Source organism: Magnolia sinica, chromosome 14 (genome assembly GCF_029962835.1).
Source record: "Magnolia sinica isolate HGM2019 chromosome 14, MsV1, whole genome shotgun sequence".
Classification (NCBI taxonomy): domain Eukaryota; kingdom Viridiplantae; phylum Streptophyta; class Magnoliopsida; order Magnoliales; family Magnoliaceae; genus Magnolia; species Magnolia sinica.
The window spans coordinates 18014333-18038934 of NC_080586.1; the positions used below are offsets into that span (position 1 = coordinate 18014333).

The window sequence follows — 24602 nt, forward strand, 5'->3', positions numbered from 1 at the left end:
ACCCAACCAAGGAAGGGTTTATTAATTGTGGGACATACACATCTGTGGTGATCTAGTAATTAGTCACATTTCATTCAAGCACATTGAAAACAAAAAACACATCTGATCATCCATCAAGAGCTTCCATTACTCAGAGATGGTTGGATTAGGGGTGCTACTTGGACGGGCCAGGCAGGAGTGGGGTGAGGGTCAATCTGACCCTGACCAGACCTCAAGAAGACCGAAACCACTACCCGGCCTTACTCACATTCCAACCCAAACCCAATACTAATTCTTTTATACTCGGCCCAAATTGATACAACTCAGACCCTCATACATGAGATCTATTCCCAACCTGGCCTGATCTTTCAGGGTAAAAAAATGGCCTGACGTGACCCAGATAGCTCAACCCAACCCCATTTCAAATTGGGTTGGTTTTTTCCAACCCAAACCCAACCCAACCTGAACCCGAACCCAAGTCGGACCCCTAGGTCGGATGGAAGATCTAATGGTTGGAGCAAGCAGCCGAATCCAACAGCGCTTCACGCATCAGAACGATCCGATCCAGTTTTTAATGGTCGAGTAGACATAGAACAACCATATATTTATTTTTAATGATTGGATCGAGCATCAGTGGTTTAAAAAAAAATAAAAAATAAAAATAAAATCTTAATAACCATTGATTTTGACATTATCATACCATATCTTTGTATTTAGCGGTTGGATTGAGCATCATATTGATTGGATCCAGTTTGTAAAGGTCAAATTCGACAACCAATGACCATCTCATTGTATTTAACGGTTGGATTGAACATATGAGCGGTTAGATCGAATTCCTGATGGTCTTCTTCGACATCTATGACCATGTCAGAGCTTATTTCAGTGGGGTTCGAGCAGGTGGCCCTAGGAATTCTATTTGATATCAATTTTGGCTGGCCCATTTCCCACCCTACATTATCAACCACCTGATGACTCTGATTACCCCACAAATGTCCACCTTAGATTACTCTTAAGGTCATGACCACCAGTTCAAGTAGGGCCCACAACGACTTAGCCTACCCGCCAAGTTTCATTTTAAAAACTGGTACAGCCCATCTTCCTCCTCACTCTTGGCCCATGGGGCAAGCCCAAGTCTTGATTTTACCGAGCACAATTCATAAACAAGCAGGTTTGGGACCATCAACATTTTCTACTGAGGCCCAACTCAAGCATCGGCACAGGCCCACTCAAACCTCATACAGAACATGAAAGGACCCATCAATAGATAAGCCATGGACTGGCTTTCAGACCCATGGATAAAAGACCCAGAGTGACTCGGATTGACCAGCTCAGCCCAAAATCCAGTCGTGTGACTCCTACAGCCCCGAGTCAGGTCTGAATCGGCCTGACTTGCCCAGGTAGCAACTCGACTCAGGGCTGAATGAGTCAATCCGAGTGGCCGTGTCTTCTAACCATAGTCTGAAAGATAGTCCATGGCTCATCTTCAATAGCTATGTACTTCCAATGGGCGTGATTCCAATGTAACAGTTCACCCAACACCTAGCCAACTGATTGGACGGTCCAGATCCATTCTGATTGCAACAATCAACTGTTGAAAATACTTAAAAAATAAATAAATAAATTTTATATATATTAAAAATAAAATAAAAGAGCCAAGTTGATTGCAGTTACTTATTTTCTCTTTGTACAGTCTATACTTACCAAAATCAGTTACCATTGGGATAGATACCTTCAAACTTCCACTGAAAGAGCGAGAATTATTGAGAAAACAATGCAACATTCTCCTACAAAACCATGACTTGAAATTGTAACACCAGCCTGAAAATTGAATATTAGAGGTTGGCTTACTGCTTGAGCTTCCACTTAGCACCTTCCAAAGTGTTCTTGAGCAGCATTGCGACTGTCATGGGGCCCACACCACCTGGAACTGGGGTCAGATAACCAGCTACCTTGCATGCTTCTTGGAAGTCTACATCACCTACCAGTCTGTAGCCGCATTTCCTACTTGGGTCATCAACTGCATTCGTCCCCACGTCGATAACTGCAGCACCGGGTTTAATCCAGTCTCCCTTAATCTGGAAAAGAACAAAGATATTGATAAAAGGATAAGCTCCATGCAGTAATCATATCAACGAATAAGCTGCGTGGAAGTTCCATGAAGCACAGTCCTGACCATGCATGTGACAAATGTATTAGCTCCATATAGTTCGAAAACCTAAAAACTCGGTCGGTTCGACTCAAAGAGTAGACCAAACTCAACTTGATTTAATAATTTAATTAAAAGCATTATGAATCCAAGTATATAAATAAAATAGTTGGAAATTGGATCCATAATGAAAAATAAATACATTTTCATGAAACATCAAGCTGGCTAGTTAGTAAAGACCAGCTCCTACCCTTAGTAAGGCCGTCAGTTCGATTCACCTTTTCCACTTGTACTTTTTTTTTGGTTAATATAAGTCATGCTGACTCAGCAAGTGCCTCGAGTCCAGTCACCACAATTCACGTTGAGTCGACCAAGTGCTTGAGTCAACTTGACGAGTCATCCCAAGTCTAGATCGAGTCAGACCCAGAAACTAGTTTCTAAGAGACTCGGCTCAAAATCTCATTGAGTTAACTCAGCTGAGTTTCAAGTCAAGTCAGCAAGTTTTAGAACTATGGTTAGCTCATCCAAGTTGTGGTCTGGTGCGACAACACATGGATGGGCCATGGACAAAAGATGCATTGATTGCATGAGGGCTGTTTGGATTGGTGGCATCCAAAATGTAAATTTGGAAAAGAAAACATATATCGTAGGAAATTTGTGGAAAAGAAACACAGATAACCTGTTTGCTTTAGCATTCATAATTTCAATGGAAATGTGGATAGGTCAATGGTCAAAAAGTGAGAGCTCTCTTTGAACAAATGTGAAATATTCCTTTGTTAGGTTTTTTTTTTTTTCTTTCAAGGAAATGGAAATCAACATTTTTGGAGGAAACCGTGCAGATGGAAATCGATTTCCACAGCTGCTTTTATTTTCACAAATGGCGGAAAATGTCACATCTAAGTAAAATGACCACTTTTCATGGTAGAAAAGAGGATTCCAACAATCCAAACAGTCCATGACTGTTTTTTTTTTTTTTATCAGTTTGTAACTGCTACTGTTGTGGATTTTGCCCATAGAATTTGGACCTCTGCGAGTTTTTGCTCAACTTTTGCTGAATATCCATTTGAGTCCATTTGCAGGTGGCTAATAGGACTGTTACCACAATCCAGTTGCTTGACACTGAGGATCTGATCCATTCGCTTAGTGGCACATCAAATTAACAATCCGGATCACTGCCCACAACGGACATGTGTACGGTGGAGATGTTTAGTGCATGCTTCACGAAACTCTAGCATCTCTTCAGTATAGGGAAGGTGTTGAAATAGAAAAGAAGCCCTTGGGCTAAAGTTTGGATGCAGAATGAAATTTTATTTGGTAATACACTAAAGCACTGTTTAGTAGACTCCTGAAACTAAGTTCATCTAATATATAATTACTGCTAGCTAATATATAATTATATATTAGATGAACTCATTCTTAGTAATAGGCTAACGCACTGTTTGGTAGATGCCTAAAAATGAGTAATATGTATTAGAGATCAAGATTTCTAATATATAATTACTGTTAACTAAAATGAGATGAACTATTTTTATGCTGCTACCAAAGAGTGTAATAACATGGAAATAAACAAATTGTGATCAACTTCCATAGGTTTCATTTGGGAGTCTGGGCTACAAATTGCAATTCTGGTACTTACAAGTTGGTCATGAAAAAAGTGTAACCATCGTTTCAGGACTTGGATGAGTCATGTGTGACTCATCTGAGTCAAACAGGTTCTTGCAGCCAAACAAACAGTCTTAATGGCATGTCCAAGTTCCTATCTCATGAACTAAGGAATGGAACTCCTGAAGATGTTGTTTATTGTACTAAGATTCCACATTGCACTAATCCATACTTACCATCATCGGTTGTCCTGCTGCAGCAATAATGATATCCGCCTCACGAATGATGCTCTCAGAATCAGGAGTGCGTGAATGAACTATGGTCACAGTTGCGTCCGCTTTCAGAAGCAGCAGCGAAACTGGCAGTCCAACTATATTGCTGCGACCCACTACAACCGCTCTTTTTCCTTTTACACTTACTCCGCTCCTTGACAGAAGTTCAAGACATCCCTGTAAAGCAAAACCACTTTCAAAACCAAAAAAGGGGCATGCAAAACCATCATTATGCATACATAAAATAAATCCGATGCCCTTCATAGTCTTCACGTAAAAGATGGAGAAATTCTTCATTCTGTCCAAATGTGGAACCTTTGGAATGCAAGGAAAAATCATCGGTGCTATAGTTGTAAACATTCTCTTAAGCTTTACATTTAAGGCTGCATCTGGATCAATGGCTAAAATACTGGTTTTGGTTGTTGACTCAAGGTTTTGGTTGTTGACTCAAAGAGTGCCACGTCTGAGGCACTGAGCCGTCTGGCCAAAACATTACGACCCAGAGGAGTCACACAGACAGTTTCCCCCTTCGTTATACATGCACATCAACCAATATGGACAAGCACCGCCATGCGACTTGATATAGATAACCCGCGGGCTGACTTGATCGAGTCAGAACAAGCCCCAAGGGAGTCCTCACCCTATTTGGGCAGACCAACTCCTTTTTGAATTGAGCCCCGGAATCGTATCGTCCAAGGCCAATACATAATCAAATCAAATGAGTAAACATGGTACCAGATGATATTTTAAACCATGGTTAGATGCACTGTTGACATGAGTTATAAAAATTAACACGGTATAGAGATAATGACCAACTTACAACTCCTTAGCATTTATATAATGAGGAAGTAGCCCTCAGTTGCAGTTATATCCTTTGTTGTCCAACTTGAAACTAGCATAACTTTGATTTAGTGCCAACTCCCTCTATATGAATACCAAGAAGATCATAGCAATTGGATCTTTTCTTTTTCTTTCTTTTTCTTTAGTCCTTATCTTTTTCTTTTTTCTTCTTTTTTAATGGCTGCAATTGGGTCATTTGCACATTCTTCAAGTCATCGTTGCAATTCAAGGATGAATGTAGCAATTGGATCTCTTTGTTTTTTCTTTCGGAACGGTTGCTTTGGGCCATTTCCACACAGAACATTCAACTGCAGTCTAAATATGCCTATGGACTTGAAATTCAATATACCTTTGGTGTGCAAGGCTGAAACAATGGTTCTCTGCCTTTCATCGCAAGCTTGCCGATATTCAGAGGATGAAATCCATCAACATCTTTCTCAATACTGATTTCAGTCAAGACTCTCTCCTCATTTATATGCTTTGGCAAGGGAAGCTGAACCAGTATTCCTATCCATGGAGAATATTGCAGATTCTATTAGAACACCACCATCTGATATCTAGTGTGGTAAAAGAATGAGTGAACAATGATGGGTGCTATAGAATAATTCATGAAATTGTAATGTATGCAAGGCTTAAAATTGGTGTATAGGGTATCGGATCATTCTCCACCAATATGGTCCCATGTCACCCTGCATTGGGCTGATAAAGCCATATCGTTCATGGATGATACCGGTACACATCAGGCGATACATAATGGTTTCAAACGATACTTTAAACCTTGAACGTACGTGTATTCACGTGAAATTAGGAGCAATCTTTTTTTTTTGAAATGTAGGAGCAATCTTCCAGGCAGCAAATAACAAAGAATTAGCAATCCAAAGGAGAAACAGGCCAGAACTGTATAGAAAAAATTAGGGAATTTACATTCCAGTACCTTCTTCAAAAAGCTACCTCATTGATCAATATAATTATCATTCCACTGCCTTCCATTTACATTTCTTTTAATGGCCGGTTGGGTGGGCGTGCAAGCAAATGGGTTGACTACTTGGGTGGGCCCCACCATGATGTTCATGTAAAATCCACCCCAACCACTAGGCATGTCACCAAATGTTAGGCTAAGGGCCCAAAAAATCAACCCATCCATGATTCAGGGGGACCACATGATTGGAAATAGTATAGAGGGCAACGATCGCCCTCCAAACTTTTTGCCTCGTTATGGCCCACCTGAATGACTGATGGACCTGATTTTTAGGCCCCAAGACTAAAATTTTGGTGTGGGATATAATGGTTGGAGTGGATTTCATATAATCATCATGGTGGGCCCTGTGAAAATCAAGGGTGGCATCTCTGTCCCAACTGTTTTCTTTGGTGTGTCCCACCTGAATCACAAGTCAGCCTAGTCAGCCTAATGTTTTGGATATGGGCCTAAACTAGGATTAGGCATACATAATGGTCGGAATGGATTTCGTATACATATCACGGTGAGTCCCCCACCAAAAATCAAGTCCCAACATGCCCCTCCAAGTGTGTAGAAAGATTATTTAGAAAAAAAAAAAAAAGGGTTGTATGGTAGGGAATAATGCTCATGATTTTGACGGGGCTCACCATTATGTTTATGTAAGATCCACTCCGACCATTAGATAATTTAGTCCCATATTAGGCCTAAAGACAAAAAAGTCAGTCTAACTTTTTTGTTGGGCCACACCAAAGGAAACCGTTGGGGGAGAGATGTCCACCCTTGATTTTTACAGGGTCCACCATGATGATTATATGGAATCCACTCAAATCATTAGATTCCATACAATAATGTAGGCCTTTGGCCCAAAGATCATACTCATTTGTATTCAAGTGGGCCACACTAATGGAAACAGTTTGGAGGGTGAGCGTTGCCTTGTACACTATTTCTAATCTTGTGGTCCACCTGAATCACATATGGAGTTGAGTTTCGGGCCCTTGGCCTAACATCAGGTGACGCACCTAATTGCCATGGTAGATTTTACATAAACATCACAGTGGAATGATACTTATATAGATTAATGAGGTACTTTTTTGAAAACCTTTTTGAAAAAGGTAGCGGAATGTAAATTCCATATTAATTAGGTAGTGTTTTGTAAAATTCCCAAAAATTTATCCAGGCAACGCATCTGGAAATTGAATCTCTACCCCAAAATGTGGATGAACCATTTTTCAGACCTACATGCATATACAAATTACTCTCACCATGAAAGAGAAGTGAATAATTGAGGCCCAAAATATTTTAGAGGTTTGCCTTCTGTTTGTAGCAGCATATCCACTCATGCATTGTAAGGAAATACTTACCTTAAAACAGTTACAATTGAGTGAAATGGATTAGGAGCTATAGTAAAGTAGAAAGTGCGGTCACCCAGTAGATTCTCAAATAGCTAATTAGGCCTCAAAAGCTAAGGGTGGGTTTGGTTGCACCACCAAATATCATGAAATTTCATGATACATGATATTTGGTGCAACCAAACACACCCTAAGATACAAATCTAATGCAAATATTGAATTGTGCTCATAACTTTCTCAAATGTGAAGAAAAGAAACAGAGAGAGAGAGAGAGAGAGAGAGAGAGAGAGAGAGAGAGAGAGAGAGAGAGAGAGAGAGGTCCCAAATATCTGATTATGCCTCTTAAAGCATTAGGGTGGGTTTGGTTGCACCACCAAATATAATGAAATTTCATGATACATGATATTCGGTACAACCAAATGCACCCTTAGATACAAATCTAACACATAAATTGATTGTGCTCATATAACTTCCTCAAATGAGAAAAAAAAAAAAAAAAAAAACCCATTGAGAGAAAGAGAGGTCTCAAATATCTAATTAGGCCTCTGAAAGCATTAGGGGGTAGGTTTGGTTGCACCAAATATCATGAAATTTCATGATACATGATATTTGGCACAACCAAACGCACCCTATGATACAAATCTAACACAAATATGGTCAGAACTTTTTGAAACAAGAAAAAACTCTAGGGGGAGGGGGGGTCCAGTATGGTCTCAAATACCATACCTAATTATGCCTCTGAAAGCACTAGGGGTGGGTTTGGTTGCTCCAAATATCATGAAATTTCATGATACATGATATTTGGCACAACCAAACGCACCCTAAGATACAAATCTAACACAAATATTGAATTGTGCTCATAACTTTCTCAAATGAGAAAAAAGAAAAAGAAAAAGAAACTGAGAGAGACAGAGAGAGTGGTCTCAAATATCTAATTAGGCCTCTGAAAGCATTAGGGGTGGGTTTGGTTCCACCAAATATCATGAAATTTCATGATACATAATATTTGGCACAACCAAACGCACCCTAAGATACAAATCTAATACGAATATTGAATTGTGCTCATAACTTTCTCAAATGAGAAGAAAAGAAACTGAGAGAGAGAGAGAGAGCATTAGGAGTGGGTTTGGTTGCACTAAATATCATGAAATTTCATGATACATGATATTCGGTGCAACCAAATGCACCCTAAGATACAACTCTAACACAAATATTGAATTGTGCTCATAACTATCTCAAATGAGAAAAGAAGAAGAAGAATAAACAGAGAGAGAGAGAGAGAGAGAGAGAGAGAGAGAGAGTTAGTTGAGAGATTTGCATGATAATAATAAATAAAATAAAATAAAAAGCACATTAGAGACTGCTATATTCATGACCAAGGAATATAGAATTTTTGACAGAGCATTTGCTCGGCCTAACAAACTGCACATGTTGAGCCCGCCTTTTGGGGATCCAATTCATTCATGTGGTCAAAGCTGTCAACGTGCTGGGATCGGGCTAGATGATGTCTGCCCAAGCCATGCCTGCAAAGTAAAAACCTAGGCCTGAGATCGGCCCATAACAATTATACATGACCTGAGCCCGCGCCCAACCACCCACTTTGAACAATTCATTAAGTGTGCCCCACTGGCAAAGGAAAAATGCCAATGAAGCCCTAAAGGTCCAGGCAGGGCTAGGCCAGGCCAACGGGCTCGTAGACATAGCTTGAGACCAGTCCTACTCATAAACTGGTTAAATTTTAGGCCTGGACCCAGATAAGGGCCTAATATTTCAGTCCAAGCCTGTCATGAAGCTGGCCAGCCCAGCCCGATGATAGCCCTACATAAGGTGGATGGAAGATACCCCAATAATATGTCTCATAGGATGATCCTCACTCTCTCACTGGGGGGGTGGGTGGGGGTGTGTGGGTGTCCATAAAATGGTGACTACTAATTGTATTATCCATTTTCGTTGGATAACTAGGACCATTTGACAGAAGAGATGTCAGGGCATGGCCATCATATGATAGGCGCCACCAGTTCAAGTGCTTATAATATGGAAAGGTGGGTCCATCTTACCCATGCCAGTGCTGGTTTTGAACAAAAAATTAAAATAAAATTGCACTTTAACATAGTGACAAATCTTGTTCTCAGGACTTACTCGGTACAGGAGTTTCTCGTGAGATTTTCAAATTATGAGGTTTCCTCAAGATATTATCAGAAAATCTCATTAAAAATAAGAGAATTAAAATGAATATATTATAAATATATAAGAAGGGTCTTATCCTCTGTCATATCAGAAAATCAAGGAGCATTCACAATCGGCAGGCAGATTCTTGATTCCGCTCTTATTGCCCATGAATGCTTAGACTGTAGATATAGACAAGGTACTGGAGGCATTGTCTGCAAGCTGGATATCGAGAAGTCCCATGATCACATCAACTGGCAGTTTTTGGACTATATGTTGGAAATGATAGGATGCAGAGCCAAATGGAGAGGTTGGATGCAAGCTTGCATTCAGTCTCCTTCCTTTTCTATTCTGGTTAATGGGGCACCTTCTGGTTATTTTAAGGCTTCTCGCGGTATCAGACAGGGCGATCCTTTGTCTTCATACCTCTTCGTTGTCATTGGGCAAGCGTTTAGTAGGATGCTTGACATAGCAGAGGAAAATGGTCTTATTAGCGGGTTTAAGGTTGCAAATGCAGGGGTGAAAGTGAGCCATCTTCAGTACGCAGACGATATGATCCTATTCTGCGATGTGGACTTTACTTCAGTCGGCAATCTTCATAAGGTTGTGATATGTTTTGAAGCAGTTTTAGGGCTAAACATTAATGCATCCAAAAGTGAAATGTTGGATGTTCACGTCTCCTAAGAAAATCTTCGACAGTTGGCTTCTGTTTTTGGGTGCAAACTGGGTCTTTTCCGTCTTATCTTGGGTTACCGATGTGTATTGGCAAGCCGACCAAGCATCTTTGGGACAAAGTTATCGATATCTTTCCTTGGGGACCCGTCTGACTCTCATCAAGTCAGTCTTCTCCACTATACTGATTTATTTCATGTATCTTTTCAAGTGTCCTAAGTCTGTTTTGGACATATTAGAGAAATTGAGGGATTTCTTTTGGAAAGGGACCAGGGATTCCGCCAAGTTTCATTTGCTCAAATGGGAAGAAGTTTGTAAGCCAATGGCAGAGGGAGGGGCTGGTTTGAAGCATCTGGACCTTATGAATATTGCCCTTCTCAGTAAATGGCATTGGAGCTTCGCTACAGAGAGTGGAAAGCTGTGGAGAGAGATTATTGTTTCCAAATATGATGTTCAACTTGGCGGTTGGGGTATTAAATCATCTTCGCTTTATCGTGCACGCATATTTCGAAGGCCATAGCTGCTACTGATCATTACTTCCACTCGGGAATTTCTCTCTTTGGGAAAAGGAAATCATATCCGTTTTTGGTTGGACAATTGGTGTGGTACTACTCCAAGATCTTTTTCTGCGCCTGCCCCGGCTTGTCCCCGATCGTCTGGTCATGGTGAATTGTTGTTATTCTTATCTTGGTGGTTCAATCATTTGGTCTCCCCCTTCTTGGTGGAATCTTTCAGATGAGAAGTTGGATAACCTTCTATGTCTTCTCAATTTGTTGAAGCTTGGCATGCCCTCGCTTCAAGGTGAAGACTTGACTCAAGGTGTTCCGTAACGATAACGGTGATTGTAATGGCCACCACTGTTAGCTTTACGATACGGGGCATAACGGCTGTTACGGCCCCGTAACGGCCGTTACGGTCTCTCTTTTTTTATTTTTTTATTTATTTAAAAAAACCCCGAAAAATATGTATCTGTCCCGTAATGTTAATTAAAAAGTATGAAAAACCTATATATGTCCCGCAATAGAACATTACGGGACTATTATGGCCTTTATAGGGGATATAACGTGCCATTAACAGCAATTACAGGTCATTTTTTTCCATAATGGTTGTTACGGCCATTACGACCCCGTAACGTGTAACGGTTGCCACCGTTACCTTTACGTAACAGCCCACCATGAGACTCGTTGGTTTGGAAAAGTATATGCCTCCGGTTGTTTCTCCGTGCGCTCATTTTATGGGTTGCTCTTTCGGCTTGATTCTTCCCATTCCAGTCAATCACATGCCTTCCCTTATTTCCATTGGCTTACAGTGATCCCCCAACGATTGCGGCATTCACTTCGCTTGTGGGTAGGAAAAGAGTTCTAACGATAAATAACCTTCAAAGGACGTCTCTCGTCCTTCTAAAATCTGTCTCATGTGCATGAGGGAAGTGGAATCCATTGATCATCTCTTTATTCATTGAAATCTCTAATATATACATATATATATATATATATATATATATATATATATATATATATATATATATATAAATAAATATATATATATATAATAAAATTAATAAATAGTTTTAAATCTATAGTTATTAATGACATAGTTAAAATTCTAAGTAATTTTTGTGTTCATGTTAGGTTACTAATGCAATAAAATTAGGAAAACCTAAGAAGTGATAATATGTTGAAAATCTCACAATATTACCGCGATAATCGTATTTGATTTTTTTTTTTTTCACGAAATTTTCATGAGCTTTTCAAAATCTCGGGGATACTTGTCACACTGCTTCCTATCAATTGAACATCATACAATACCTCTTTGTGGCCACCAGGAAAAATATTGCCAGGGAAAATGGAATTGATAGAAGTCAAAAGTTTTTGGGAAACAATACCACAAAAAAGAAAACATTGGATAATACAATGGTGATTGTGACCACTATTTGCAAAAGGTGGCCACTCATCCCTTCTTCTTATTATTTTTTTTATTTTTATTTATTTATTTGAAAATCAGTTTTTGCCCTGTTATGGAGCCATTACAAGCCGTTATGGGCCATTTTTTCTGTACTAGTTACGGCTGTTTCGGCCCCATAACAAGCAACAGTTACCACCATTACCGTTATATAATGGCCGTTATGGCCATTACGTAACCGTTTTGACATACCATGGTGTACATGGAATATATGTACAACAATCCAGACTGTCCAAATCACAGGCCAAATTTTGATGGAGCATAGTCTGTAAATCATAGTAATCAAACAGTTGTGTTTCTCAGCTGGTGTTTCTCAGATTCGGTGGATTTTCTGTTAAAAGCATGGCATGGGGTCAGTCTTGGTAAACAGAGAATGTGGATTTGGAGAATGGCTATCATCGCTATTTGGTGGTGTGTCTGGGAAGAAAGGAACGAAAGATGCTTTCAGGACAGGGCACACTCAGCTGAGAGTGTAGCTAGGAAGGCCAAGCGCATTATCATTGAATGGGCCATTCATGTAGACAGTGTTAAGGGTTGTAATTTTCTTTTCCTCGGAGTTTAGATGGGCTTGCCTTCTCAGCGTCCCCTCTTCTTCTTTTATTGTTTTTTGTCTCCCTTTTAATATAATTATGTGATCTTTCAAAAAAAAATAAAATCAAACAGTTGTTAACATCCTACTGTTGGCTATCAAGTTTGATTATTGAAAATAAAATGGTCAGCATTCAAACTTAACGGACAAAATCAGATAGCAAAGACTGCCTGATCAGAGTGGTTTTCAGGCTATATTTCATCCAGAATGTGCCCGAATTTTGTATCGTCAAGACTGCCAGATATTTATGCCAGATGTATAATGGATGAGTCACCACCATTTGGGGGTGAACTATCTATTCTAGTCTGATAAAATAACCTTAAATACTGTCATTAACTATAGAAATTATGCCACTGGGCATCACAAGAATGAGTAAGGGAATAACCGTGGACATCAGGATTAGCATTTAACTCATGAACCTTTTTAACCACCTCCTCTTCAGATACTTCCTCTGGCAGGTCAATATCGAAGGACCTAATGCCAACTTCAGCACATGCCTTTCTCTTCATACCAACGTAACTCTGAGAATCTTTCCTATTGCCTACAATTACAACAGCCAATCCAGGGACCTGTGCGGATCAATAACAAAAAGAATATTAGGACTTTTGTTCTATTACCAACACGATATATTGTATCATATGACACTAGCAGAACTCTTTCCAAACAGAACTATTAATTGAACTTACCGATTCGACAGGAGGTCCAAAAAATTAAAATTGTCCTTGTGGATAGGCGAATATTGAGGAGCTGAAGACCTTTCACATGTGATTGGACATATAGAAGGCCCCACTTAGGGAAGACACATGTGAAGGAAGATTGGAGAAATAAGACCGAGCGCCCAAACTTTCCCATACTTATGTTATTTGCGCGTTTTTTGACTTAGTTAGGGGTCTTTTAGTAATCTTATATCTTTATTTGCTTATCCTAGGGGTATTTTAGTAATTTTATGTCTTTATTTGCTTATTTAAGTGGGGTAAAGCCCTAAACACGAATTTCAACTATTGATTAATGAAAAGCAAACCCTTTGGTTGCCTCCTTCCTCTCTTCTCTCTAATGGTGCTTCTTCTCTCCCCTTGATCTTCTTCTTCTAATTTCTTCTTGTGCCCCTCTAACTTCCTCAAGGTAATAACTTTCTTCCTTCTATTTTTCAGTTTTGGCTAATTCTTCTTCGATCAAAATCTTGAGAACCGATCTAAACCCTAAATTCCCAAATTCTCAAATCCCTAATCCGAGAAACTTCTTGGTTCTTCGGACTAGTGATCTTCATTGATCGATTGGGTGTGACCATGCAAGATTGGGAGGTCTCATCCCTCGCCGGATCCAACCTAAGTAGTAATTGAATTCCATACTCCATGGTTGTAGTGATGGCCCGCTCCATTGCATGTTTCCTTTTTTATTTTCTCAGTTATGATGATTACTGTTAGAATTTTAGATCATTTATTCCTTTTATTTCCGCTGTTTAATTATCTCCATGAGCATGCATCATAATTAGGGCTGTCCTGCGTCAAATTTGGTATCAAAGCCTAGGCTTGCATGGTTTTTGTCTAGATTGAGTTATCAAATTAGGGTTTTGATTTTTAGGTTTAACTTAGGAAAGTTTCCAATTTTAGAAAGTTCCTAATCTGAAAATTTTCCAGATTTGAGTTGTTTCCTGTTTCAACTTAATTGTGTCAGTTCATAGTAGTTTTGCATTCATCGCATTCATCTTGAAAGTCATAACACCTAGTAGTCTAGTTAGGTAGAGTTTGGTTCAAGTCTTCATTGTATGCCCACGAGAAGAGGTAGAGGTTTCGGACTTCAACCTACCATGAATAACGAGCAGTTATCTGAGCAACTTGCTCAATTGATACAAAAGATAACCACTCTAGAAGCGGGTCAAAGGCGTGAGTTTGCCCGCCTTGAGAACCAAATTACCACTACCATGACTAAGGTGGAGCAACTAGAGGCGTCCCAAAAGGAAAACCCCGCTGTAGGGGAAGATGCGCACTCCCAAGTGGAAGGAATCATTGAAGAATGTGCTGCCACACGTGGTGGTAGTGAGGATAGAGATCGTGGTAACGATCGTGGTGTGGTGCGAGAGGCACGAGCCACATGTGGTCATCAAGACCGTTATGATCCAGATGAGCGTGCGATGAAGAGTGTGAGAGTTGAGGCCCCGAGTTTTGATGGATGCTTGGATCCTAAGGCGTTCCTTGACTGGGTTGCTGACATGGACCACTACTTTGAGTGGTATGGCATGTCGGAAAACCGTCAAATGCGGTTTGTTAAGATGAAGCTTGTGGGTCAAGCTAAGCTCTTCTGGACCAACACAGAGCGTAGAATAGAGAGAGTTGGTAGAGCCCCTATCACACATTGGTATGAGATGAAAGAGAAGTTGAAGGAGAAGTACCTTCCTCTCTCATACCGTCAGAAGCTCCTTGACCAATGGCAATCCTTACGCCAAGGGTCAATGCCTGCCGCTAACTACATCGCTAAATTTGAAGAGTATGTGATGCGATGTGATATCCGAGAAGACCCTCTAGTAACGCTCTCGCGTTTTAAGACGGGCCTTTGTGCGGATCTTCAGCGCGAGCTTATTACTCGGCCCTTAACGGACTTAGATGAAGCATATCAAGTCGTGCAGGAGTTAGAGCAATATCTGAAGGCTCCTGTCGTTCGTCGTTTTGAGTCCCGAGACTCCAGTGCTAGATCTAGTTCCCAAGGAATTAGACCTAATATTGGTAATCAACCTAGGGCACAGGCGACCATTCCGCCTAGGCCTAGGGAGGACAAGGGCAAAGGGATTCTTGGTGCCGGTCCTAGTAACATGAGCCAAGTGAGGTGCTATGAGTGTGGCAACCTTGGCCACATGTCTAATCAGTGTCCTACGAAGAGCCGTGGGAGAGCCTTAGTTATAGGCGAGTCCCACGAGGGTGGAGATGACCAGGGTGATTATGAAGTTGAAGAGTATCACCCTGAAGGAGGACTTACTGATGAAGAAGTGGATGGAGAAGCAACGCTTGCAGTAGTCAGGCGTGTGTTAGCTCAGTCTAGAAGTAGTGCTGACTGGCGTCGAAGCACTATCTTCTACACTATTGCCAACTGTGGTGAAAAGAATTGTAAGGTGATAGTGGACAGTGGAAGTTGTCAGAATGTGATTTCCACTAGCACCTTAGATCGCATAAAACTAAAATCCACACCTCATCCAGACCCGTATAAAGTTTCTTGGGTTGACAAGACATCCCTACCTGTCATCCAGCAATGTCTAGTCCCCATCGAGTTTGGGTCATACAAAGAGTCCCTGTGGTGTGATGTTTTACCTATGGATGTGGGACATGTTATCCTAGGTAGACCGTGGCTATTCGATAATGATGTCACGATCTTTGGCCGTTCGAATGCGTATACTTTTATGTATAATGGTAAAAAGATCAAACTTAATCCCATGCCACCTGAGAATACACTAGGGAAGAAGAAGGATGAGAAGGCAAGTGAGCCTAGAGAAATGGAGAAATCCAAACCTAAGTCTTTACATATAATCAGCGCAAGAGAGTTTGAAAAAGAGGCTAAGGAGAATTCTATGGTGTATGCCCTTGTGGCTAGAGAAATTACACCTGAGGTTCCATCAGAGTTGCCCTGTGAGGTGACCTCGGTCCTGAAGGAATACAGTGATGTATTTCCTGAAGACTTACCGAATGAATTGCCACCTATGAGGGACATACAGCATGCCATTGATCTTGTCCCAGGGTCTACTTTACCGAACCTTCCTCACTACAGGATGAACCCTGCAGCGCATGCAGAGTTGAAGAAGCAAATTGATGAGCTTCTGCAAAAGGGTTTCATCCAAGAGAGTATGAGCCCGTGTGCCATGCCTGCATTGTTGACGCCAAAGAAAGACGGCATGTGGCGCATGTGTGTGGACAGCCGTGCCATAAATAAAATTACTGTTAAGTATAGGTTCCCTATACCTAGACTTGATGATATGCTTGACATGATGGCCAGGTCTACTATATTCTCTAAGATAGACCTCAAGAGTGGATATCACCAAATTCGTATACGCCCAGGAGATGAGTGGAAGACGGCGTTTAAGACGAAAGATGGGCTATATGAGTGATTGGTCATGCCATTCGGCTTGACTAACGCACCCAGTACTTTCATGCGGGTGATGACACAAACTTTGAGGCCGTTCATGGAAAAATTCCTAGTGGTGTACTTTGACGATATTCTTATTTATAGTACCACTAAGGAATCACACCTTGAACATTTAAAGAAGGTCTGTAGTGTCCTTAGGAAGGAAGAGTTGTACGCTAATCTTAAGAAATGTGCATTCATGTCTAACCAAGTTGTGTTCTTAGGATTTATAGTGTCATCTAAAGGGATGCGGGCAGACCCTGAAAAAGTCAGGGCCATAGTTGAGTGGCCAGAACCAAGGAACATTCATGAGGTGCGAAGTTTTCACGGCCTAGCAACTTTTTATCGTCGGTTCATTAGGGGTTTTAGCACGATCATGGCTCCCATTACCGAGTGCATGAAAAAGGGAGAGTTCGTGTGGTCTAAAGCCGCCGTCAAGGCTTTTAAAGAAATTAAGGGCAAGATGGTGGAAGCTCTTGTCATGCGTCTACCTGACTTTTCTAAAGTCTTTGTAGTAGCGTGCGATGCGTCTGGTGTCGGTATAGGTGGAGTGTTGAGTCAAGAAGGACACCCAGTGGCCTATTTCAGTGAGAAACTGAATGAGGCAAAACAAAAATACTCCACTTACGACAAAGAATTTTATGCGGTAGTGCAATCACCGAGACAGTGGTGACACTACATCCAACCATAAGAATTCGTTTTGTTTTCTGACCATGAGGCTTTGAGATATTTGCATTCTCAGAAGAAACTCAACCCAAGACATGCCAAGTGGGTAGCGTTTCTTCAAGAATATTCGTTTGTTTTGAAACACAAGGCCGGGGTTGAAAACAAACCAGCGGATGCCCTTAGTAGGAGAGTGGCGTTGCTCAACTCCTTGAGTGTAGAGGTAGTCGGATTTGAGCAACTGAAAGATAAATACCCCATATGTCTTGATTTTGGGGGTACTTACGCGTCGCTCTCTAGTGACCAGCATATTATGGGTGAATATGTTCTTAAAGATGGCTTTCTTTTCAAGGGAGACAGACTTTGTATTCCCCGTATGTCCCTTCGTGAATTCCTCATCTGGGAGCTTCATTCAGGAGGGATAGCTAGCCATTTTGGTCGTGATAAGACCATTGCCCTCGTGGAAGATCGTTTCTATTGGCCAAGCCTCAAGCGAAACGTAGCCAAAGTTTTAGAGCAGTGTCGAACATGTCAGCTGGCAAAGCAAAGAAAGCAAAATACCGGGCTGTACACGCCATTGCCAGTGCCACATGCTCCGTGGCAGGACATTAGTATGGACTTCGTGCTCGGGCTTCCCAAGACTATAAAAAAGCACGATTCCGTTTTTGTCGTTGTGGACCGTTTTTCTAAAATGGCGCATTTCCTCCCATGTTCGAAGACGTCAGATGCGTCTCATGTTGCTCGTCTTTTTTTTGATGGTGTGGTGCGTCTCCATGGGTTACCTAAAACCATAGTGTCTGATCGTGATGTTCAATTTACTAGCTATTTTTGGAAGACACTGTGGCACATTATGGGAACTCGTTTGCAATTTTCTACTGCTTACCACCCACAAACAGATGGTCAAACTGAAGTGGTAAACCGTAGCCTTGGAAATCTTCTACGTTGTCTAGTGGGTGAACATGTTAAGACTTGGGACCTAATTTTACCAACTGCTGAACTTGCTTATAATGGGTTAGTTAATAGATCTACAGGGTTGAGTCCTTTTGAAATTATAAGTGGTTATAAACCTAGAATGCCCATAGATCTCTTACCTATGTCTGTTACCCAAAGGTCTTCTGAGTCAGCCGATGCATTCGCACGCCATATTCATGATTTGCATACACATATTAGACAGCGGTTAAATAAGAGCAATAATGATTATAAAGTTTCAGCTGATTCTCATCGTAAAGTGCAAGAATTTCAAGAAGGAGACTATGTAATGGTGCGAATAAGGCCAGAGCGATTCTCTCAAGGATCTGCAAAGAAATTACAAGCGCGTAGTGCTAGACCATTCAAGATATTACAAAAGGTTGGGTCCAACGCGTATCGGGTTGACCTTCCACCTGAAATGAGCATTAATCCAACTTTTAATGTGGAAGATCTAGTCCGTGCCCATACTCCCATTGTTGATACATCGTCCCTTTCATGGCCTTTTTCTGAGTTTGCTACCCAACCCCTTCCACCACCTCCTCCACCCATTACCCACAAAGAAGCAATTGAGGAAATCTTGGATGACGAGATAGTATCCACGAGAGATGGGGGTTTCCAAAGGTATCTTGTCAGGTGGAAAAACAAACCATCGTCTGAATCTACGTGGCTGTCGGGCGACGCATTGCAAGGTATTGATCCAGATCTACTCGAGCGCTACAAAAGTTTCAACTCATCGGAGTCGAGTTTTTCTCACCCGAGGGGAATTGATGCGGACACAGGTGCATTCAAGGTGTACCAACGAAGAAAGCGCCAACCACAAGTGCCATCCTTGTGGATAGGCGAATATTGAGGAGCTGAAGACCTTTCACATGTGATTGGACATATAGAAAACCCCACTTAGGGAAGACACATGTGAAGGAAGATTGGAGAAATAAGACCGAGCGCCCAAACTTTCTCATACTTATGTTATTTGCGCGTTTTTTGACTTAGGGGTCTTTTAGTAATCTTATATCTTTATTTGCTTATCCTAGGGGTATTTTAGTAATTTTATGTCTTTATTTGCTTATTTAAGTGGGGTAAAGCCCTAAACACGAATTTCAACTATTGATTAATGAAAAGCAAACCCTTTGGTTGCCTCCTTCCTCTCTTCTCTCTAATGGTGCTTCTTCTCTCCCCTTGATCTTCTTCTTCTAATTTCTTCTTGTGCCCCTCTAACTTCCTCAAGGTAATAACTTTCTTCCTTCTATTTTTCAGTTTTGGCTAATTCTTCTTCGATCAAAATCTTGAGAACCGATCTAAACCCTAAATCCCCAAATTCTCAAATCCCTAATCCGAGAAACTTCTTGGTTCTTCGGACTAGTGATCTTCATTGATCGATTGGGTGTGACCATGTAAGATCGGGAGGTCTCATCCCTCGCCGAATCCAACCTAAGTAGTAATTGAATTCCATACTCCATGGTTGTAGTGATGGCCCGCTCCATTGCATGTTTCCTTTTTTATTTTCTCAGTTATGATGATTACTGTTAGAATTTTAGATCATTTATTCCTTTTATTTCCGCTGTTTAATTATCTCTATGAGCATGCATCATAATTAGGGCTGTCCTGCGTCATATATATTATAAAATTAATAAATAGTTTTAAATCTATAGTTATTAATGACATAGTTAAAATTCTAAGTAATTTTTGTGTTCATGTTAGGTTACTAATGCAATAAAATTAGGAAAACCTGAGAATTGATAATATGTTGAAAATCTCACAATATTACCGCGATAATCGTATTTGATTTTTTTTTTTTCACGAAATTTTCATGAGCTTTTCAAAATCTCGGGGATACTTGTCACACTGCTTCCTATCAATTGAACATCATACAATACCTCTTTGTGGCCACCAGGAAAAATATTGCCAGGGAAAATGGAATTGATAGAAGTCAAAAGTTTTTGGGAAACAATACCACAAAAAAGAAAACATTGGATAATACAATGGCGATTGTGACCACTATTTGCAAAAGGTGGCCACTCATCCCTTCTTCTTATTATTTTTTTTATTTTTATTTATTTATTTGAAAATCAGTTTTTGCCCTGTTATGGAGCCATTACAAGCCGTTATGGGCCATTTTTTCTGTACTAGTTACGGCTGTTTCGGCCCCATAACAAGCAACAGTTACCACCATTACCGTTATATAATGGCCGTTATGGCCATTACGTAACCGTTTTGACATACCATGGTGTACATGGAATATATGTACAACAATCCAGACTGTCCAAATCACAGGCCAATTTTGATGGAGCATAGTCTGTAAATCATAGTAATCAAACAGTTGTGTTTCTCAGCTGGTGTTTCTCAGATTCGGTGGATTTTCTGTTAAAAGCATGGCATGGGGTCAGTCTTGGTAAACAGAGAATGTGGATTTGGAGAATGGCTATCATCGCTATTTGGTGGTGTGTCTGGGAAGAAAGGAACGAAAGATGCTTTCAGGACAGGGCACACTCAGCTGAGAGTGTAGCTAGGAAGGCCAAGCGCATTATCATTGAATGGGCCATTCATGTAGACAGTGTTAAGGGTTGTAATTTTCTTTTCCTCGGAGTTTAGATGGGCTTGCCTTCTCAGCGTCCCCTCTTCTTCTTTTATTGTTTTTTGTCTCCCTTTTAATATAATTATGTGATCTTTCCAAAAAAAAAAAAAAAAATCAAACAGTTGTTAACATCCTACTGTTGGCTATCAAGTTTGATTATTGAAAATAAAATGGTCAGCATTCAAACTTAACGGACAAAATCAGATAGTAAAGACTGCCTGATCAGAGTGGTTTTCAGGCTATATTTCATCCAGAATGTGCCCGAATTTTGTATCGTCAAGACTGCCAGATATTTATGCCAGATGTATTATGGATGAGTCGCCACCATTTGGTGGTGAACTATCTATTCTAGTGTGATAAAATAACCTTAAATACTGTCATTAACTATAGAAATTATGCCACTGGGCATCACAAGAATGAGTAAGGGAATAACCGTGGACATCAGGATTAGCATTTAACTCATGAACCTTTTTAACCACCTCCTCTTCAGATACTTCCTCTGGCAGGTCAATATCGAAGGACCTAATGCCAACTTCAGCACATGCCTTTCTCTTCATACCAACGTAACTCTGAGAATCTTTCCTATTGCCTACAATTACAACAGCCAATCCAGGGACCTGTGCGGATCAATAACAAAAAGAATATTAGGACTTTTGTTCTATTACCAACACGATATATTGTATCATATGACACTAGCAGAACTCTTTCCAAACAGAACTATTAATTGAACTTACCAATTCGACAGGAGGTCCAAAAAATTAAAATTTTAAATTAAAAAAATTTAAAAAAAAAAAAAAAAATTTACCAAAAGGCTGCAGGAGGTTATCAGACAAATTTCTGCATCTCTGACTATTTAAAATTCTCCATTGACAAAAGAATTGGAGATGTCTCTGCCCTTGTTTGACTTATTCTCGTTTTCACCAATATGTAGGTTATTTATTTATTTTTCTTTTATTCACATTCGAGGGATTTGAAGGATATGTGTAGTCTATTAATTGTCCCACAGTATTTTAGTAAACCCAGTAATTTCGTAGAAAAGTATGATTGTAATTTACTGCAAAATAGACTGCTTCAACAATAATACTCTAGGCCCTGTTTGTTCAATGCCTAAAAATGAGTTCATCTCATTTTAGTAAACAGTAATTTTGTAATAGAGATCTTGATCTCTATTACATAATGGGTTCAGGTTAACAGCACTTACGTATTAGAGATCCTGTCAACTAAATTGAGATGAACTCATTTTCAGGCGTCTACCAAACAGGGCCAAAGTAATTTCTTACAAACATACTAATTTAATTTTCCAACCTGTATGTGGCTTAGAATCACCAAATCTATTCACACACATCCCGTCTCGGCTTTGATGGAGCATGAGAAAACATAAGGGCGGGTTTGGTCCGTGGAATTGAATCGTATTGAATTGTATTAAATGGGATTAACATCATTATTTCAAATAATTGCATGTCTGGAAATACCAGGGTATTGTAGCCATCCAATCCCATGTTTGGGATAAAAAATTTGCTACGAGAAAACACCGGATCAAGTAAAATCATGTTTGGTAGACCATGGAATTGTAATCAACGGACCAAATTCACAATGGATGTCGTTCACTTGTACACATATATAACCAGAATGTTACATGTAAACAATGTATACGGATGGATGGCATGGATAAACGCATACATCAATGTGGGGCCCAAATGTGTAGTGGATTTCAAAATCCATGGAATCCTACATGGGACCAAATGCAATTCCATGGGACTAAATGCAATTCCATCCCACCTAATCCCAGCCTTTCCCATCATCTCCAAATGTTGGATGGAATTGCACGGGACCAAATGCAATTCTATCCCACATAATCCCATCCAATACCCTGTGGCAAACGCCCCCTAAGGCTCCATTTGGGACAGGGCGCAAAATGGCATTGGAGCACGTATTTAAACAGCATCCACTTCAATTTGAGAATGAGAAGTACGCTCAGAAAGCAGAAACCCCATTCTCCATTCAGTGAAAAGGAAGAAATCTGTCAAACTGGTTCGAAAGTAAGCTCAATGCGAAAAAGAAAGGAATAGAACACAAGATGGTAACTTCCAAAGGAAGCCTGCAGCATTACCCTTTTGCTGCATTTCTCTGAACAAGCCTAACATAGTCTCCAGGTGGCAATTCCTATGCAAATATCAAAATGAATAGATTCCCACATCGCCTCTAGGCGGTTTTCTTGCAAATTTAAGAACCCAGGAGAAATGGGTTTTCTGCATAAAAGCAATCAATTCCTCACAGACAGGAATCAAGCTTTTTCTTCATATTCTTCACCTTAACCTACTTCAAGTGTTTCTGGTGGAAATCCTATAGAAAACCCATCAAGATAAGCATCGACTCTGGCATAACCTAATAACAACAGTCAGTCATTCACAAATTCAAGAACCAGATGAAATGAGTCTTCTGTGCAAAGGATTACTGCCAGGGAAACAAATTGCCCTTTTCTACATGCTCTTCACGCTATCCCATCCTAATGTGCTTCTGCTCCAATACCCACTTCCAAAATCGGCACAATTACACTCTCCACCACTATCATTCCCAAATGGAGAACCGACAAAAAAACAAAAAAAAACAAAAAAACAAAAACAAATCAAGAACTCAGAGGCCAAGGGCTTCCGCAAACTGCTCTCAGAAACCACACTTCTTCTTCTTCTTTTCCTCACTTGCTATTACATGCTTCTGCTCCAATACCCACATCCAAAATTCCCCTAATTACAGTTCATGCGATGGAATTTCCCAGATCAAGATTCCAAAAAAAGAGAAAATAAAACCACATTCACCCTCGATTCCTACTGTTCTCCAAATGAAATTCCATACTCAAAATTATGAGACACAACACACCATGCGTATCGAAAATTTCCATCTTAACCATAGAAATCATTGAACTGATCCCACCGAACAAACCCAACTCTTTGATCGAGCTCTAGATCCAAACGAACACTAAAACGTAATCAAACCCATAACCCAAAATCCATGTCTATTATAGAGAAGCATAGAATAAGAACATTAAAATCAAATGGCAGCATGAGAGTAAACGAATCAATTGAATAGAAGGAGAGAGAGGATTCGATTACTTTGTTGTATTTCTGGGAAAGAAGGAGGACTTCGGAAGCGATTTCGTTGCGGATGGTTTGAGCGATTACTTTTCCGTCGATGATCGTAGCGTGCTTTTGCTCTTCCGACGCCATTGAAGAGACTAGAGAGTTACAGCTAGAGAGTATATACACTGTATTTCGGTGTATATAGAGCGGAGGCAGTGGATCGAGGAACTGAAGCTTCGGCCGAGAGAAAAAGAGTGAAAAAAAATGCGACCATCCATATTCAATACGCACGCACACAGATCCGCCGCACGTGTAATTTTTAGTTCAACCCAAACCATTCAAATTGCTTTATACTGATTGGATGTAACATATGTTGGTATCAGTTCAATCAAACAAAATAGGCCTGTATTTGGATTTCATGTATGATTATGATGGAAACGGATTGGCTACTCCCCCTGCCACCAGGCAATGGCTGATGGTTGTGGGACCCACCATGATGTATGTGTTTCATCCATTCTGTCCATATATTTTTCTAGATCATTTTATTGTATGAGACAAAAAATTAGACATCCAAATCTCAAGTGGACCACATTATAGGAAACAGTGTTGAATGAGCGTCGACCATTAAAAAGCTTTTGGGGGGCCATAAAAGTTTTGGATCAATCTAATATTTGATTTT

The 24602-nt window shown here is 40.3% G+C and overlaps 1 protein-coding gene across 2 annotated transcripts; it reads right to left on the reverse strand.

The window, feature by feature from the left end:
• Positions 1 to 1620: 1620 nt before the first annotated feature.
• Positions 1621 to 24152, reverse strand: LOC131224807 (bifunctional protein FolD 2). Of its 2 annotated transcripts, XM_058220208.1 has the most exons (5): positions 23957 to 24152; positions 21280 to 21463; positions 5189 to 5346; positions 3964 to 4176; positions 1621 to 2054 (listed from the first exon to the last, which is right to left on the reverse strand). In XM_058220208.1, the coding sequence occupies exons 1-5, from the start codon at positions 24068 to 24070 to the stop codon at positions 1824 to 1826; spliced, it is 900 nt and encodes a 299-aa protein (XP_058076191.1). In that variant the 5' UTR covers positions 24071 to 24152; the 3' UTR covers positions 1621 to 1823. The 2 variants fall into 2 exon arrangements, with proteins under 2 accessions (XP_058076191.1, XP_058076190.1); XM_058220207.1 differs by lacking the exons at positions 21280 to 21463; positions 23957 to 24152 and adding an exon at positions 12921 to 13116.
• Positions 24153 to 24602: the final 450 nt, after the last annotated feature.